The sequence below is a fragment of the Engystomops pustulosus genome, chromosome 6, assembly GCF_040894005.1.
Source record: "Engystomops pustulosus chromosome 6, aEngPut4.maternal, whole genome shotgun sequence".
In the NCBI taxonomy this organism is placed as follows: Eukaryota; Metazoa; Chordata; class Amphibia; order Anura; family Leptodactylidae; genus Engystomops; species Engystomops pustulosus.
Genome location: NC_092416.1, coordinates 147,886,471 through 147,902,951, shown reverse-complemented (window position 1 = coordinate 147,902,951; position 16,481 = coordinate 147,886,471). Strand labels below are relative to the sequence as shown.

The window sequence follows — 16,481 nt, the reverse complement described above, 5'->3', positions numbered from 1 at the left end:
AAGTCTTGTGACGCTATTTCCATGTACCACCATCTAAGATATGTTTAATCTTGGTATTTTTGAACAAAATGTTTTTGGGTCTTGTTTTTTTTTTTTCAATCTTAAGACCATTATGTCAACTTCTCTGAGTTTCATGTGACTCAATTTCTATTGGAATTGTTGGCCCCAATCTCTCATGTTCAGCACTTTCCTTCAATAAGCTCTTCTTCATGTGGCTGCTCATTTATTTTATCCCATGAATTCCTCAGTGATGTCACAGCCTCTTGCAGTATCTAAATGATCTACTAATACAGGCAGTCCACGGGTTACGTACAAGATAGGTTCTGCAGGTTTGTTCTTAAGTTGAGTTTGTATGTAAGTCGGAACTGTATACTTTATTATTGTAACCCCAGTCAAACCTTTTTTTGGACTCTGTGACAATTGGATTTTAAAAATGTTGGGTTGTCATAAGAACCAGGATTAACGATAAATCTTAATTACAGACACCATTAATAACTGTTATAGCTGCTCATTGTAGCCTAGGACTAAAGTACAGGAAATTACCAAAATCCAGAGGTCCGTTTGTAGCTAGGGGTTGTATGTAAGTCAGGTGTTCTTAAGTAGGGGACGGCCTGTACTACTGTATGGCGTGGGGGGGGGGGGGGGAGCTGTAGCAATGACTACCGCTAGGTCTTATTTCAGGGGAGGCCTAAGTTTCAAAATAAATTGTGCTAGGTCTTGCTTTCGGGTTAATAGGGGTCTGTCCTTCTACCATTATGCCTCCATTATCTTCCGATGTGTATAATGTTCATCAAATTTTTATGTGTTGCACTCTTCTTACAATAGCTAGGCTTTTTTTTTTTTTTTACTCGGCCGCTCACGATTAATATCTGCAGTACCTGATCAGTATTTTGTGTTAGTATTTGAAAGCCATTAGAAAATAAGGTATGACATTATCTATATCTGTTTTGGACCACACCTGTTTTTTGCATACAGATAATGATGGAAAATCCTGACCCTGAGGCCGCACTCACACATGTTTTGAAACACAATTCAAAGGCTCCATCCCCGATTACACATTGCGTTAACTTGGTGTCTCCTGAACGTTTTCTTATGATTTGAACAGCGAAGTTCTCTAAAAATTTCCAATCATGTGCTGCTTTCAGGTTGTGTATGGATGAAAGGTAGAAAATCTATAAATTAAATTGACATGTCTGTAGTATACATGTGTGTGTTGGGGTATTTTTTTTTATGTTAGGTTTATAGGGCTCAGATTCCCACCAGCAAGTTATTGGTGATGTATTCTGCTTATATGCCATCATTGTCTGCATTACTGTGGGATTCCCTAAGTAGTGACCAGGGTCATGCAGGATCCTGTGCAGTAGCTTCCATGCCGGTATAGTAGTATAGCAATTCATATGTGGCCCGTTTTCTGGTGTATGATTGTATTGTTTTTCGGCAGATGGAGAAGTACTTTAGTAGAACTACCTTTTCTCCCGGCAGGTTGTTGCTGGGCCGTGTAGTAAGTGATATGGTACCCTCTGGCAAGGCACTGTGTGATTGTCTTACAGATAGCTCAGATCTGCTCCTACACATGATCTGCAGGTTGGATAATATGTAGTGTTGTGGGCCAAAACTACATGTGACATTTACACGTGACTATACCCTGTTCTATGTAGGGACTTAAGGGGAGATTTACAAAGCCTTCTTCGTGGAGACTACAGCTGATTTCCAGCCTTTGGCAGAGCTCGGATCTGCATGTACGAAGAGATCGAAGCCTCTTGGTATATTCGGCCAGCAGAGGGGGTGAAATTTAAAAACGTCAGTCTTAACATATTTCCCCCATTGTACTGTTATTTATCTGTCTCAACAGAATTCTGTCATAGTTTGCACTAAAACTGTCTGCACCACATTTATAAAGGGTTTTAGACAGTTTTCTGGTTCACCTACAAGTTGCTCGACTAAAGGGGTGTGGCCTCGCGCCAAAAATCATGCTGACCCGACAGAATTTTGTCCTAATTTTCTGGAGTAAAGTAAGCCAACAAATAGGAGGTGCAGAGTATGACTAGACAGTCTTATACTGCACCAGATTTGTCACCCAGCACCAGACACTTCTATGAATCTGGTGCAGAATAGGACTGTCTAGTCTAACTCTGCACTGTCCAACCATAGGACACTTTTTATTATTCTTCCCCATTGTTTGGACTTTTACCAAGGATAAGGTAATTGTTTACTTTGTATTGGTGTCTTCTTAGGCTACATTCACACTGCCGTACCGTAGCGGGCAACGGCAGTGCACAGGGACAGGAGGAGGTGAGCGCAGATCACCCCCGCCCCTCTCCACAGGGATACTTGGCGCACGGCGCCATATTACGGGTAAAGATAGGACAGGTCCTATCTTTTTCCCGGGTACGGAGCGGTACGGTGCCGCTCCGTGCGCCCATTGCTGTCTATGGCGGACGTATATCGGCCGTATATACGTCCCCCATACTGTAGTGTGAATGTAGCCTTAGTGTTTTCACCTTTTATGGCCTTTATGCATCAATCTATCAGAGGGGATCTTCGGTTGAGTGCTCCCCACTGGTCACCTTTATTGGGGAATTAGTTGCACCCTTTAAATTCAGGGTTTTTTCAGCTTTCTTCCAGCATTTGGGGGGGCGGTTAATAGAAGGTTTTTCAGTATTACGCTGTGTTCTCCATTTAATGTCTCTTTTTGGTTAGTCTGTAGTTTAACCCCTTAACGCTCTGCGCCGTAGCTCTACGGCGCAGAGGTATAAGGGAAGTATGAAGAGGGCTCACGGGCTGAGTCCTCTTCATACAGAGGTGGGGGTTTTTGCATTTTGCACAAAACCCCCACCGCTAATAACCGCGGTCGGTGCTTGCACCGATCGCGGCTATTAACCCTCTAAACGCCGCCCGCAAAGTCGCGGGCGGCGTTTAAAAGACGGCGGCGCGCGGGCGCCGCCATCTTTTTTTCGATCGCCACGCCCCCGAACGTCATCGGGGGGCGGCGATCGGTTACCATGGTAGCCTCAGGTCTTCTCTTGACACGAGGCTACATGGTTTATGCAGGTTCGTTACAATGAGCCAGTGGCTCATTGTAATGTAAGACCTGCAAAAACGCCATATATTGCAATACTGTAGTATTGCAGTATATGGTAGGAGCGATCTGATCATCTAGGGTTATTGTACCCTAGATGGTCTAAAAAATAGTGAAAAAAAAAAGTTTAAAAAATAAAAAAAATTAATAAAATATTAAAAGTTCAAATCACCCCCCTTTCCCTAGAACGGATATAAAACATAACAAACAGTAAAAATCACAGACATATTAGGTATCGCCGCGTCCCAAAATGCCCGATCTATCAAAATATAAAAACGGTTACGGCCGGCGGTGACCTCCGAGGCGGGAAATGGCGCCCAAATGTCCGAAATGCGACTTTTACACCTTTTTACATAACATAAAAAATGAAATAAAAAATGATCAAAATGTCGCACAGACCTCAAAATGGTAGCAATGAAAACGTCGCCTCATTTCGCAAAAAATGACCCCTCACACATTTCCGTGCGCCAAAGTATGAAAAAGTTATTAGCGTCAGAAGATGGCAAAAAAATTTTTTTCTTTTTTGTACACATTCGTTTAATTTTTGAAAATGTATTAAAACACAATAAAACCTATATAAATTTGGTATCACCGCGATCGCACCGAACCAAAGAATAAAGTAGGCGTGCTATTTGGAGCGAAGAGTGAAAGTCGTAAAAACTGAGCCCACAAGAACGTGACGCACGTGCGGTTTTTTTTCAATTTTTCCACATTTGGAATTTTTTTTCAGCTTCGCAGTACACGGCATGTTAAAATAAATAACATTACGGGAAAGTAAAATTTGTTACGCACAAAATAAGCCCTCACACAGGTCTGTACACGGAAAAATGAAAAAGTTATGGATTTTTGAAGTTGGAGAGCGAGAAATGAGCCGGAAAACCCTCCGTCCTTAAGGGGTTAAAGGGGTTGTCGGTTTAAGGCTTGTTGACACAAATGTATTGGATCTTTCAGAAATGAACCTAATATGACCAAATGCTACACCTGGAGCAGGACTCCAAGCATCATCATTTTATATACCTTCACCTCCTATGTGAAATACATGGCCTATACTGGATATCCCATTACAGTATAGATAACCAGGATACTTGGAATCCTGCTCCTGTGAACTATTTCCATGACAGTCGCTATGATCTTCCTAGGATGAGATCTGAACACCTTCCTGTTCCTAGCCTCAGTCTTTGTAGGTATTTACTTGTTAGTTTGCTTGTTTCCAGTGTGATTCTCTATTCACACGGATTGTTGATCTTGTTCTACTTTCTTCCTTGTTACGGTAATTGTACACCTGTCCGCTGTCTGGAGAACCTTTGGACATGGTTGCATGTGTAATCTGCTGGCTAAGTCTTTCCCATCAGCTGACGCAAGAATTTCCTGAGAAAGAGCTTTAGTGAATGAGTCAGGACCTCCAGATGTGGATTACAAGCTCCATGCAGACTCATGACTGGACAGACGACGGCAAAGGCGGATTTCCTTCTTTTTCTTCTGTCTTCTTGACAGTTGTGAAATTTGTATGAAATGTACAATAATCAGTTCTTTGTCCAGTAGTTATGTCACCCGTAGTACGGCGCTGCCTTCAGATCAGTGATGCTGAGGGGCTGCAGAATATCACACGGACGTTTACAGGCCGATCACAAATACAGACGTTTTCTGGCCGGCGCAAAAGCGGGAGTTTGCGTTCTGCTGGCCGTGGTTTGGTAGAAATAAAGCCTATCACAGATCTGGAGATGTGCTACTTACTCACATTTAGGTGCTTTACAGGGTGCAGCATCTAGACTTTCACACTCTATAGTGGGGGGGAGAGAGTGATGGATTGGGATCAAGGCTATAGAGATGAAGATGCCCAAAGCTTCACATTGTGGAATTTTTAACATACAGATTATTTTGAGCTTCTTCACCCTTGTGTCTCCACATGGCTTAAAGGAAATATGTTACCATTTACTTTTGTACTTGGCACACCAAATAACAAACCATGCCATTCCTTTCTAATCTGAGCCTGCAGCAGACTCATTGAGGTCTGTGGAGTGTTATGTAGACTAGCAATGGTCAGGAAGGTAGAGGGGATAGTATGAGACATCATCTATTGTCAGTAGTGATGTAATGATGGGTCAGTGTTATCTATATAGAGGTCATTGTACAGGGAGGGGGAGGGGATAAGCTGTGACATCATCTATTGTCAGTAGTGATGTAATGATGGGTCAGTGTTATCTATATAGAGGTCATTGTACAGGGAGGTGGAGGGGATAAGCTGTGACATCATCTATTGTCAGTAGTGATGTAATGATGGGTCAGTGTTATCTATATAGAGGTCATTGTACAGGGAGGAGGAGGGGATAAGCTGTGACATCATCTATTGTCAGTAGTGATGTAATGATGGGGTCAGTGTTTTCTATATAGAGGTCATTGTACAGGGAGGAGGAGGAGATAAGCTGTGACATCATCTATTGTCAGTAGTGATGTAATGATGGGTCATTGTTATCTATATAGAGGTCATTGTACAGGGAGGTGGAGGAGATAAGCTGTGACATCATCTATTCTCAGTAGTGATGTAATGATGGGTCATTGTTATCTATATAGAGGTCATTGTACAGGGAGGTGGAGGGGATAAGCTGTGACATCATCTATTCTCAGTAGTGATGTAATGATGGGTCATTGTTATCTATATAGAGGTCATTGTACAGGGAGGTGGAGGGGATAAGCTGTGACATCATCTATTCTCAGTAGTGATGTAATGATGGGTCATTGTTATCTATATAGAGGTCATTGTACAGGGAGGTGGAGGGGATAAGCTGTGACATGATCTATTGTCAGTAGTGATGTAATGATGGGTCAGTGTTATCTATATAGAGGTCATTGTACAGGGAGGAGGAGGGGATAAGCTGTGACATCATCTATTGTCAGTAGTGATGTAATGATGGGGTCAGTGTTTTCTATATAGAGGTCATTGTACAGGGAGGAGGAGGAGATAAGATGTGACAAACTATTATAAGTATTGCATGCAAAGTGATATTCTGTTTTAATCCGTGACTTCTGCAAATAAAGCGTTAATTTGGTATTGGCTAGTATCAGTCTAATGTTAAGCCTAGTGGGTAGTGTGAAAGTAGTAACATAAAGTAGTGCTTATTGATCCCTTTCTTGTATGACTGGTTTAAACGTGGTGATGAATCAGTATCTGAATGGGTTTTTTATTATTATTTGAGTGATGCCAATATTTGTCCAGCTGTTGGCTACCTCTGCAGTGACAAGGGAGTTTCCACACGTAGTTATTGGCACTGTCTTACTGCATTGTTTCTTTGAACAGGAGATTTGCATTGGGATCTTATTAAAGGAAATCTACCATTTGCTTTTATGAATTATAAACCAAACATACCTTGAGAATGCTGTAGCAGCACTAATGCAGAAGCATATCTTGTTTGATCCCTGAGTGGTTTTGTTGAAAAAAATGATAAAATTATGAGGCGGCTCTGTCGATCCTGTGGCTGCCTCAGTGCTCTCCTCGCCCTAATTGCGCACTGCTCCAGCCTTGTCCTGTCCGGCATAAGCCGAGAATATGTAATCACTGTGTTGTCCCTGACAGGCAGAAGTAATCGCTGCACCATCCTCCAGCTGCTGTGTAAGAGTCATCCAGCCCTGTCTGGACAGTTCAGGCAGCTCCTGTGTATATGGAAGTATTGGGCTTATGTACGGCAGCCAGGGCACACAGCTTTGCCAAGGTCCTGAATTTTATAAGGATTAAACAAGATTTGTTTCTGCATCAGTGTTGCTACAGCATTCTCAAGGTATGTGTGATTCACAATGCATGAAAACAAATGGAAGATTTCCTTTAAACATTAGATTTTCTTAAAGTGGTTTTCCAGTTTGCCGATAGCGATGATCCGTCTGAATGATAGCCACTACAACATGTACAGAACTGTGCAGGGAAATCATAAGACTACAGGAGCTCTAGGGTCCCCATCATTCATAAATGGGGGATATGCTAGGCTACAGTAGTACTGTGTCCGCAAATGATTTAGATGCGGTTTGCTCAGCTTTACTTCCTTATGGGAAGAGGAAGTAGTGACTGCATTGCTTTCCACAATCCCAGGAAGAAAGCTGCTCATGACCTGTGCTGTAACATTGAAACTCAGGGCTGGAAATGACGTGCCTTTAAGAACCTGCATCTTCCCTATGTGTCTTGTCTGTCTGTCTTAGGATAGAAACACGCGGCACAGAGGTTGCACTACATTTTTTTTTTCCGGCAGAGTAAAAGTATTCCTTCCAGCTTTTTTTGAGGAGTATTTTTAGTTGTGGACCAGTACTCTGTGTGTGAGTTGGAAGGCGATGGTCCTAAGTGGACCATCTACTGGGGGATCGACAGACTCCTGAAATAACCTGTATTTTTTTGGTGGATGGATTTTTAAATAGAATGTGGATGGGATGTGCCCTTGGAAAATACATTTCAAAGTTTCATTGATAACATTCCAATAAACCTTTTTCCTCAGGATAAGCGATAAGAGTATATTGCTGGGGACACGGCAAACTCTGCGGGATGGGGGACCACACCATACCAGAGGGGCTGCAGGGATACACAAGATCTCCAGGTTGGCCAAAATCTGGAACTCCTGCTAGAATGGATCAGGTCATTGCACAAGTTCAACATGTACGCCAGTAAAGCTCCCGGTATGCCTGCTAACCAAGTAAAGGCAGATGAGGACATGCTTTTTGTCTCCGTCTATTCATAATACATGCGTCCAGCAGGAAATACTGGATGAAAAAGTTCAGCAGACTGCTCTATATCATCCTGCTTCTTACTGGATAGACTAGTATGTGCTCAGGGGAGGCCATGATAACCTGTGGCTGACAGATGCATCTGTATGGCATTCATCCCCAGTTTCCGTGGAGCCCTAGGTGTTTTCCCGGTGATGTCACAGTCCATAAAAGGACACCTTAAAGCAGAAGGAGGAGTTTAAGGGGCAGGAGTCGAACAGAGGACCTACACCACTGTAGGAGCCAACAGTGAGATACACTGCTGCCCTCTATTGTAGGGTTATTTCAGCAATCCCTAAATGTGCATGTGCTCCAAAAAAGTTGCAAATAATCAGAGCACCAAACCAAAAATGCACACGTGAGCCATTTAGTCCCTTCTTCCTTGTACTGCTCTTCTGCAGGGATTCCTTCTATCATATATGACTATGATGAGGGGAGTCCCATCCTCTGTGCTTTGATCCATTTAATCCAGCCATAGCCTGGGATTCACAGATTTGCGTGGGTTCATTTTATTACCTTATAGGAGATTTCTATCAATTTGGCAGCGATTTGTTCTGTATTAACAAAAAGGTTGATACGAGCCAAAGTTAAGGGGCATCATTGCTGTGAAGAGTTTTCTATATAAAATGAAGCCTTGTCACACATGGTATCAGCCCTGCCACCTGCTTATCTTGGCTGGTTACTGCACAAGGGACGGTTTGGGGGTGGGCCACGATACCAGGGTGTATTTATGATCCGCATGATGTCTGACTGTGACAGATTTGGTATAGAGAGACTGGAAACTCGATAAAGCACTTGTTACAGAACTTATAAAAGACTTAACATCTCACCATGTCTATGGGATATGTTTGCAGTGCGTTAGCTGCCACATAATAAAGATCCACACTTACAGCATTGGATGGGATGTGAAACATGTTCTGTATAAAAATCCATAGCACCCAATCACTTTGAATAACACATTGAATTTTGTGTATGAAACAGGTATTTAGTTTATTACAACCCCATGTATGTATAATATACACTCACCGGCCACTTTATTAGGTACACCATGCTAGTCACGGGTTGGACCCCCTTTTGCCTTCACAACTGCCTCAAGCAGTGCTGGAAGCTCCTCAGAGATTTTGGTCCATATTGACATGATGGCATCACACAGTTGCCGCAGATTTGTCGGCTGCACATCCATGATGCGAATCTCCCGTTCCATCACATCCCAAAGATGCTCTATTGGATTGAGATCTGGTGACTGTGGAGGCCATTTGAGTCCAGTGACCTCATTGTCATGTTCAAGAAACCAGTCTGAGATGATTCCAGCTTTATGACATGGCGCATTATCCTGCTGAAAGTAGCCATCAGATGTTGGGTACATTGTGGTCATAAAAGGATGGACATGGTCAGCAACAATACTCAGGTAGGCTGTGGCGTCGCAACGATGCTCAATTGGTACCAAGGGGACCAAAGAGTGCCAAGAAAATATTCCCCACACCATGACACCACCACCACCAGCCTGAACCGTTGATACAAGGCAGGATGGATCCATGCTTTCATGTTGTTGACGCCAAATTCTGACCCTACCATCCGAATGTCGCAGCAGAAATCGAGACTCATCAGACAAGGCAACGTTTTTTCAATCTTCTACTGTCCAATTTGGATGAGCTTGTGCAAATTGTAGCCTCAGTTTCCTGTTCTTAGCTGAATGGAGTGGCACCCGGTGTGGTCTTCTGCTGTTGTAGCCCATCTGCCTCAAAGTTCGACGTACTGTGCGTTCAGAGATGCTCTTTTGCCTACCTTGGTTGTAACTGGTGGCGATTTGAGTCACTGTTGCCTTTCTATCAGCTCGAACCTCTGGCATCAACAAGGCATTTCCGCCCACAGAACTGCCGCTCACTGGATGATTTTTCTTTTTCGGACCATTCTCTGTAAACCCTAGAGATGGTTGTGCGTGAAAATCCCAGTAGATCAGCAGTTTCTGAAATACTCAGACCAGCCCTTCTGGCACCAACAACCATGCCATGTTCAGAGGCCCTCAAATCACCTTTCTTCCCCATACTGATGCTCGGTTTGAACTGCAGGGGATTGTCTTGACCATGTCTACATGCCTAAATGCACTGAGTTGCCCCCATGTGATTGGCTGATTAGAAATTAAGTTTTAACGAGCAGTTGGACAGGTGCAACTAATAAAGTGGCCGGTGAGTGTATGTGCTGGGAAAATACTGGAAGAGGGGATCTATGTGCACCCAGGGTTTCTCCTCGCTGCTATTCCTGCCTGGACCAAAACCTTCTATCAGATGGGCAGGATATTCATCTTGTGAGATGCACTGGGAGGAGACAGAATTAATTTAGACAAGAATAGCAGTGCTCCAGACAGAACATTTAATGTTTGCTATAAAATAAGGATCACTGGGTCTTCTGAGGGTAATTGATGGGTACACGCTTTTAGGAGATTTCCGCTACAATTAAATTTACGTGTGTTGTAGTGAAAAATGCAGAGGCAAGTCAATAAAGTAGGTAACAATTGTGTATGATAGTCAGCAGGAAAGCAAGTGAAAGGTCAGTGCTCCGAAGAGAAAGTTGTCAGACAGTAGTAATAATCTGTGGTTCCTCACATGACGGATGTATCTTCGCTTTCAAAGATAAGCGGACCCAAGTCCAAGTCGCATAAGAACAACTGCAATCAATTTCTTTGATCAATTAACAGGTGACAGATCTGTTAGGATGTTGAATCATAGAATAGACTTTTCCATATCGTCCCCCATGACGGCCCACCTGGAGGTTGACCCCTTGACCTCTGTAGGGACAGGAAGCAGAGAGGTTAAATTCCCCCCCCTTGCACTCACATACCAGTGTCTTCCTGTCCCTACACAGGGCAGGTAGTGGAGAGAACTCTCCCCGTCTCCTCCAGGGGGACAGTCAGGGGGGAGTATTGGTGCGGGACATGTCCCTACATCCTACCTGGTCCCGGGCCGCGAGCGGTGCATAGCGCATCCTTCCCCTGCCTGGAAGGGGACCTTCGACCGGCTCTGTTGACGGCTCCGCGAAGCCAACATCACCCGGGCGCGTGCAGGGAAAATGGAACACTTCCGGGTGTTCCAAGATGGCGACTTCCGGCCAAAGTGTGTCGCACCGGAAGTGACGTATCGCGGACACGAGAAGCCGGCGTGCGTATGTTTGAAATATCAAGCGGGCTCTCACGTTGATCTGAGGTCTATACTTCTGTCGCCATCAGCCGTGCACGCTACGTGGAACAGGTACATTACCTTAAGAATTGAGTATGCTTTATTTCAGTAAAATTAATGGAGAAACAATTGTCTTTTTAGAATATAGAGCTGGTGCCTGGATTTCTAGCTGAGCCTTCACGTTTATATACGCTATTAAGGTCAGCCATTGTGAGCACATATATATCTATATGATATTGCGGCTATGTAATTGCACATTCTAACGTTTGTTATGTTTATGCATAGATTACAATTGGCAGCTCCGAGTCCTCAGCAATGGACATCATTGTATCAGACCCCCCGCCTATAACTCCTGTGAGTGGTTTCGGGGTGTCTAGTATGTTTGGGATTTCTTAATTCCACATTACATGTAGCCTGTCTACAAAATCTGGTTTTGTTCTCCTTCTTTTTGGTAGGAATCTAAAGAGAAGGAGAAAACAAAAGAGCTAGAGAAAAAGAAGGCACAATCACGCAGATGCAATATGTGTTTCAATAAGCTCTTAAGTAACTACAAGAAACCTGTATGCAAAGAATGTTTAGACAGTCTACTCAAAGAAGAGAAATACTCCTTTATGGAAGAGATGAGATCATTCATTAAGGGAGAAGTCCAGACATCTGTGGCGGCTTCTGTGGCTTCCATTATTCCCCAGATAGTACCACCTAAAAGGCCCAGGGTGATGGAGTCCTATTCTGAGTCTGAAGCTGAATCAGAGGAAGCTAGTACATCTTTTTCCTTAGATATGGATGTTTCTCAATCTATAGCGGCTACCAAAATGGAGTCGAAATACCTATTCGCATCAGAAAATCTTGATGCATTACTTAAAGCGGTCAGAGATACGTTAAAAATTGAAGACATTGAGGAGGCAAAATCCGTACAGGATGAACTATTTGGCATACTTAAAGCGAAAAAGAAAAGAGTGTTTCCAATAAACAATACACTTAAGGAATTGATATTGGAGGAATGGAGAGAGCCTGAAAATAGAATTTCTGTCTCTAAAGATTTCAAAAATCGTCTGATATTTGATGAAGAGGAAGTAAAGAACTGGAATGCTACACCCAAAGTAGATGTCCAGGTGACTAAAATCACAAAGAAGACTGATCTTCCATTTGAAGACGCCATTCAGCTTAGAGACCCGATGGATAGAAAAGCTGATAGTTTATTGAAAAAAGCATGGGAAGCCGCCATGCTTAATTTAAAGGTGAATATAGCTACGACTTCTGTTTCCCGTACTCTCTTTTTCTGGCTATCTGAATTAGAGAACCACATAAAAACTGGCACCTCAAGAGAAATGCTGCTGGATACTATTCCTATGTTAAAGTCTGCTACAGCCTTTATTGCGGATGCCTCGGCTGAGGGAGTAAGGTTCAGCGCAAAAGAAAGTGCCTTGTCAAACTCAGTAAGACGTGCCATTTGGTTAAGACAGTGGAGTGGTGATTGCAGATCAAAAGCCAAACTATGTAGTCTTCCCTTCCAGGGTGAATATGTATTTGGGGCAGAATTAGACGCCATTCTTGAGAGAGCGGCGGATCGTAAAAAAGGGTTTCCTGAAACAAGAACAGGTCAAAGGAAACAATCCTTTCGTGACCCAAAGGAGAAGAAGTTTCCATACAGAGGTAAAGGCAAACAAGGTAGATGGAGTTATTCCAAAGGTGGAAGAGGAAGAGGATTCCTACTCAGCTCCAGTAACTCATCATCTAACTTTAGAAAGCAATGACGCCAGAGTGGGAGGAAGACTGCTCCATTTCCGTCACCATTGGACCCAAATAACCTCAAACCCATGGGTCTTAGGGATTCTACTAGACGGGTACAAGTTAGAACTGACTTCTCTTCCTCCCAACAACTTCATAGTAACAAAACAGCCGTCGCAATCACTAACCTCCAGCTTATGGCAGGAGGTCCTGAAGCTAAAGACCATGGGTGTGATATCTCCAGTACCCAAACAATCACAAGGGAAAGGTCATTATTCTCCTTTATTCCTCATAACAAAGCCAAATGGAACATTCCGTCTAATCTTCAATCTCAAAAATCTGAACAAGCATATTCTTTACAGGAGATTCAAGATGGAAACTATATGCTCAGCCACCCCATTAATTCCGCCAAATGCGTTCTTATGTACCATCGACCTAAAAGACGCATACTACCATGTGCCGATCTATCCACCATCTCAGAAATTCCTCAGATTTGCAGTAGTCACTCCGGAGGGAAACACAGCTTGTTTTCAGTACAAAGCTCTCCCGTTCGGGATCTCGTCCGCCCCAAGGACCTTTTCAAAAATCATGATAGAAGTAGTGGCATTTTTGAGATCCAAGAAAGTGGTGGTGATTCCATATCTGGACGACCTACTGATAATTGGTCAGACAGAACGGGAACTTATACAGCACAGGAATCTAACGATTACTACCCTGCAACAACTAGGCTGGTGCATAAACTGGGAGAAATCAAAACTGACACCCAGCAAAAACACAATATTCCTAGGCACACTTCTAAACACATCCTTACAGATGTCATTTCTTCCTCCCGAAAAAAGGGACAGACTCATTCAGAAGATACACCACTTCCAACAACAAGACTGTTGCACAATAAGAGAAGCCATGAGAATGTTGGGGCAGATGACGGCTTGCATACAATCTGTTCAATGGAGTCAAAGTCATACTCGAAGATTCCAGTGCTGGATTTTAGAGGTTTGGGACAAGAACTCCCACCATCTAGACCAGAGTATCCAACTACCTCCAAGAGTCAAAATGTTCCTGAATTGGTGGACAGACATGTCACATTTAATGAAAGGAATACCTTGGCATCCATGGCCAATCAAAGTAATCCAAACAGATGCCAGTCGGTCAGGTTGGGGTGCAAATCTAGGAGACAAACTTCTTCAGGGTCGGTGGACTGTCTCCATTCAAAATCGGTCCTCAAATTACCGAGAACTAAGAGCGGTATGGGAGACCTTGAAAAACAGTGTCTCAGAACTCAAAGGACATCATGTGAAAGTCTACTCAGACAATATAACAACAGTGGCTTACTTGAAACACCAAGGGGGCACAAGGAGCAAAGATCTCCTGGAGTTATCGGAAAAGATTTTTTGCTGGGCAGAAAAATATATCCTCTCGTTGAAAGCGATCCATCTAAGAGGAGAAAACAACAAGGTGGCGGATTTCTTAAGCCGGAATCACCTAGATCAAAACAAGTGGTGTCTGAACGACAACGTATTCCAAGAGATAACCAAGGTTTGGGGTCATCCGACGATAGATTTATTTGCTACCAAGACCAATTCCAGAGTAGGAAATTTCTACTCGCTGGACAGCACCGGGTCAGGCCTTCAGATGGACGCATTCAATCAGGTTTGGGACGCTCCTCTTATGTATGCTTTTCCTCCTATTCCACTGATTTCCAGAGTCATACAAAAGATTCGGGCGGACAAGGCCACTGTAATCCTAATAGTGCCATACTGGCCGAAAAAGAACTGGTTCCCAGCCCTAAAAGAAATGGCTCTAGCAGAACCGATAATTCTACCTGTCAGAGAAGATCTCCTGTCCCAAGGTCCCATCTATCACCCAAACCCACGGTCTCTCAGTCTCTCGGCCTGGATCCTGAAAGGTCATTACTAAAGTCCAGAGGTCTTTCAGACAAGGTAATTACCACCATGAAAGCAAGTCGTAAACCAGTCACCTTTGCTATTTATAATAAAATATGGAAAAAGTTTATGTCATTTTGTGGTTCAAGTCAACCTAACCAAACATCTCCGAATATTTCTCAGATCCTAGACTTCCTGCAGTCCGGATTTGACAAAGGGTTGAAGACCAGTACCCTCAAAGTCCAGATTTCAGCTCTAAGCGCTTTCTTTGATCATCCCTTGGCCGATAACAGATGGATCAGCAGGTTTGTAAAAGCCACATCCAGACTGAGACCAAATTATATACAGAAAATCCCATCATGGGACCTTTCTTTAGTTCTGAATTACCTTACTGGGCCACCATTCGAGCCTATGGAAGATGCTAACATAAAGGACTTGACCCAAAAATTGACCTTCCTAATAGCTATAACATCCGCTAGAAGGTTAGGGGAGATTCAGGCATTGTCGATTAGAGAGCCATACTTGAGAATCTCTGAGGATAGAGTTACTTTAAGGCTTGATAAAACCTTTGTTCCTAAAGTTTCTTCAGAGTTTCATCGAAATCAAGAAATTTTCCTTCCATCGTTTTTTCAGGATCCAAAATCTCCAAAAGAAGCTACTTGGCATTCCTTGGATGTCAGAAGAATCTTGCTACATTATATAAAAAACACGGAATCATGGCGCCAAGATTCCAATATTCTCCTTCAGTTCGGCAACAAGAACAAAGGGAAGAAAGCATCTAAAGCCTCTATAGCCAGATGGATTCAGCTGATCATCAAAGGAGCATATGAGTCCCAGAATCTGACTATTCCTGAGCGAGTTAGAGCCCATTCAACCAGAGCTATGGCTACCACATGGGCAGAAAAGAGGGGCGCTTCCATCGAGGAAATATGCAGGGCTGCCACCTGGTCGAACCAATTGACCTTTGCCAAACATTACAGACTGAATATCCAGAATACCAAAGAATTAGCCTTTGGTAGAAAAGTCTTGCAAACTGTAGTCCCTCCCTAAGGAATTATTTGATAAATCTCCAGGTGGGCCGTCATGGGGGACGATATGGAAAATGGGAATTATTCTCACCGTTAATTCGGTTTCCATTAGTCCACCATGACGGCCCATGTATTTTTTCCCACCCCTAGAAATATATGTATATATATTTGTTATGCTATAATGATATATTACTGTATATAGTGTATGTGAAATTAACATGCAATAAAGGGGTTGCATCCACTGCCGGTGTTATTATTTGGAAGACACTGGTATGTGAGTGCAAGGGGGGGGAATTTAACCTCTCTGCTTCCTGTCCCTACAGAGGTCAAGGGGTCAACCTCCAGGTGGGCCGTCATGGTGGACTAATGGAAACCGAATTAACGGTGAGAATAATTCCCATTTTTAATGCTAGAAAAAGATGGCATATAAAGGGTCATGTACCCAAATCTCCAGAGTACAAATAAGTTTTTTTTTTTTTTTTTTTTTTCCAATACTTCTCTTCTAGGATCTGTCTGCTCGCAGTCGTGCTAATTAGTCTTGCACCGATACCAGACTTTTAAATGTGATATGATATAGTCTAGTGCAGTGGTGGCGAACCTATGGCACTGGTGCCAGAGGTGGCACTCAGAGCCCTTTCAGTGGGCACTCAGGCCATTACTGCAGGACAGAGTTCACCAAACAGGACCAAATCCACCAGAACTTAAGAGATGCTGCTCTCAGCGCTATTTTAAGGTGATACTTCATTGGCTGTTTGGAACTGCGTAAAAAATGAGAAGGTGTTGACAGAAGTGCATTATCTTTGGAGGTCCTCCTGCTAGACCCACCATTCGTCCCGTACAGAGAGACCCG

At 43.3% G+C, this 16,481-nt stretch overlaps 2 protein-coding genes across 3 annotated transcripts in view; both read left to right on the top strand.

The window, feature by feature from the left end:
- The window catches only part of RAB5C (RAB5C, member RAS oncogene family), a 30,362-nt gene that overhangs the window by 1,965 nt on the left and 11,916 nt on the right, over window positions 1-16,481 (top strand). The gene's annotated exons all lie outside the window — the stretch shown is intronic.
- On the top strand, window positions 9,598-16,009 carry LOC140064624 (uncharacterized). Of its 2 annotated transcripts, none has more exons than XM_072111700.1 (2): window positions 9,598-11,346; window positions 11,448-12,812. In XM_072111700.1, the coding sequence occupies exons 1-2, from the start codon at window positions 11,308-11,310 to the stop codon at window positions 12,744-12,746; spliced, it is 1,338 nt and encodes a 445-aa protein (XP_071967801.1). In that variant the 5' UTR covers window positions 9,598-11,307; the 3' UTR covers window positions 12,747-12,812. The 2 variants fall into 2 exon arrangements, with proteins under 2 accessions (XP_071967801.1, XP_071967800.1); XM_072111699.1 differs by having other exon boundaries at window positions 9,607-11,346; window positions 11,448-16,009.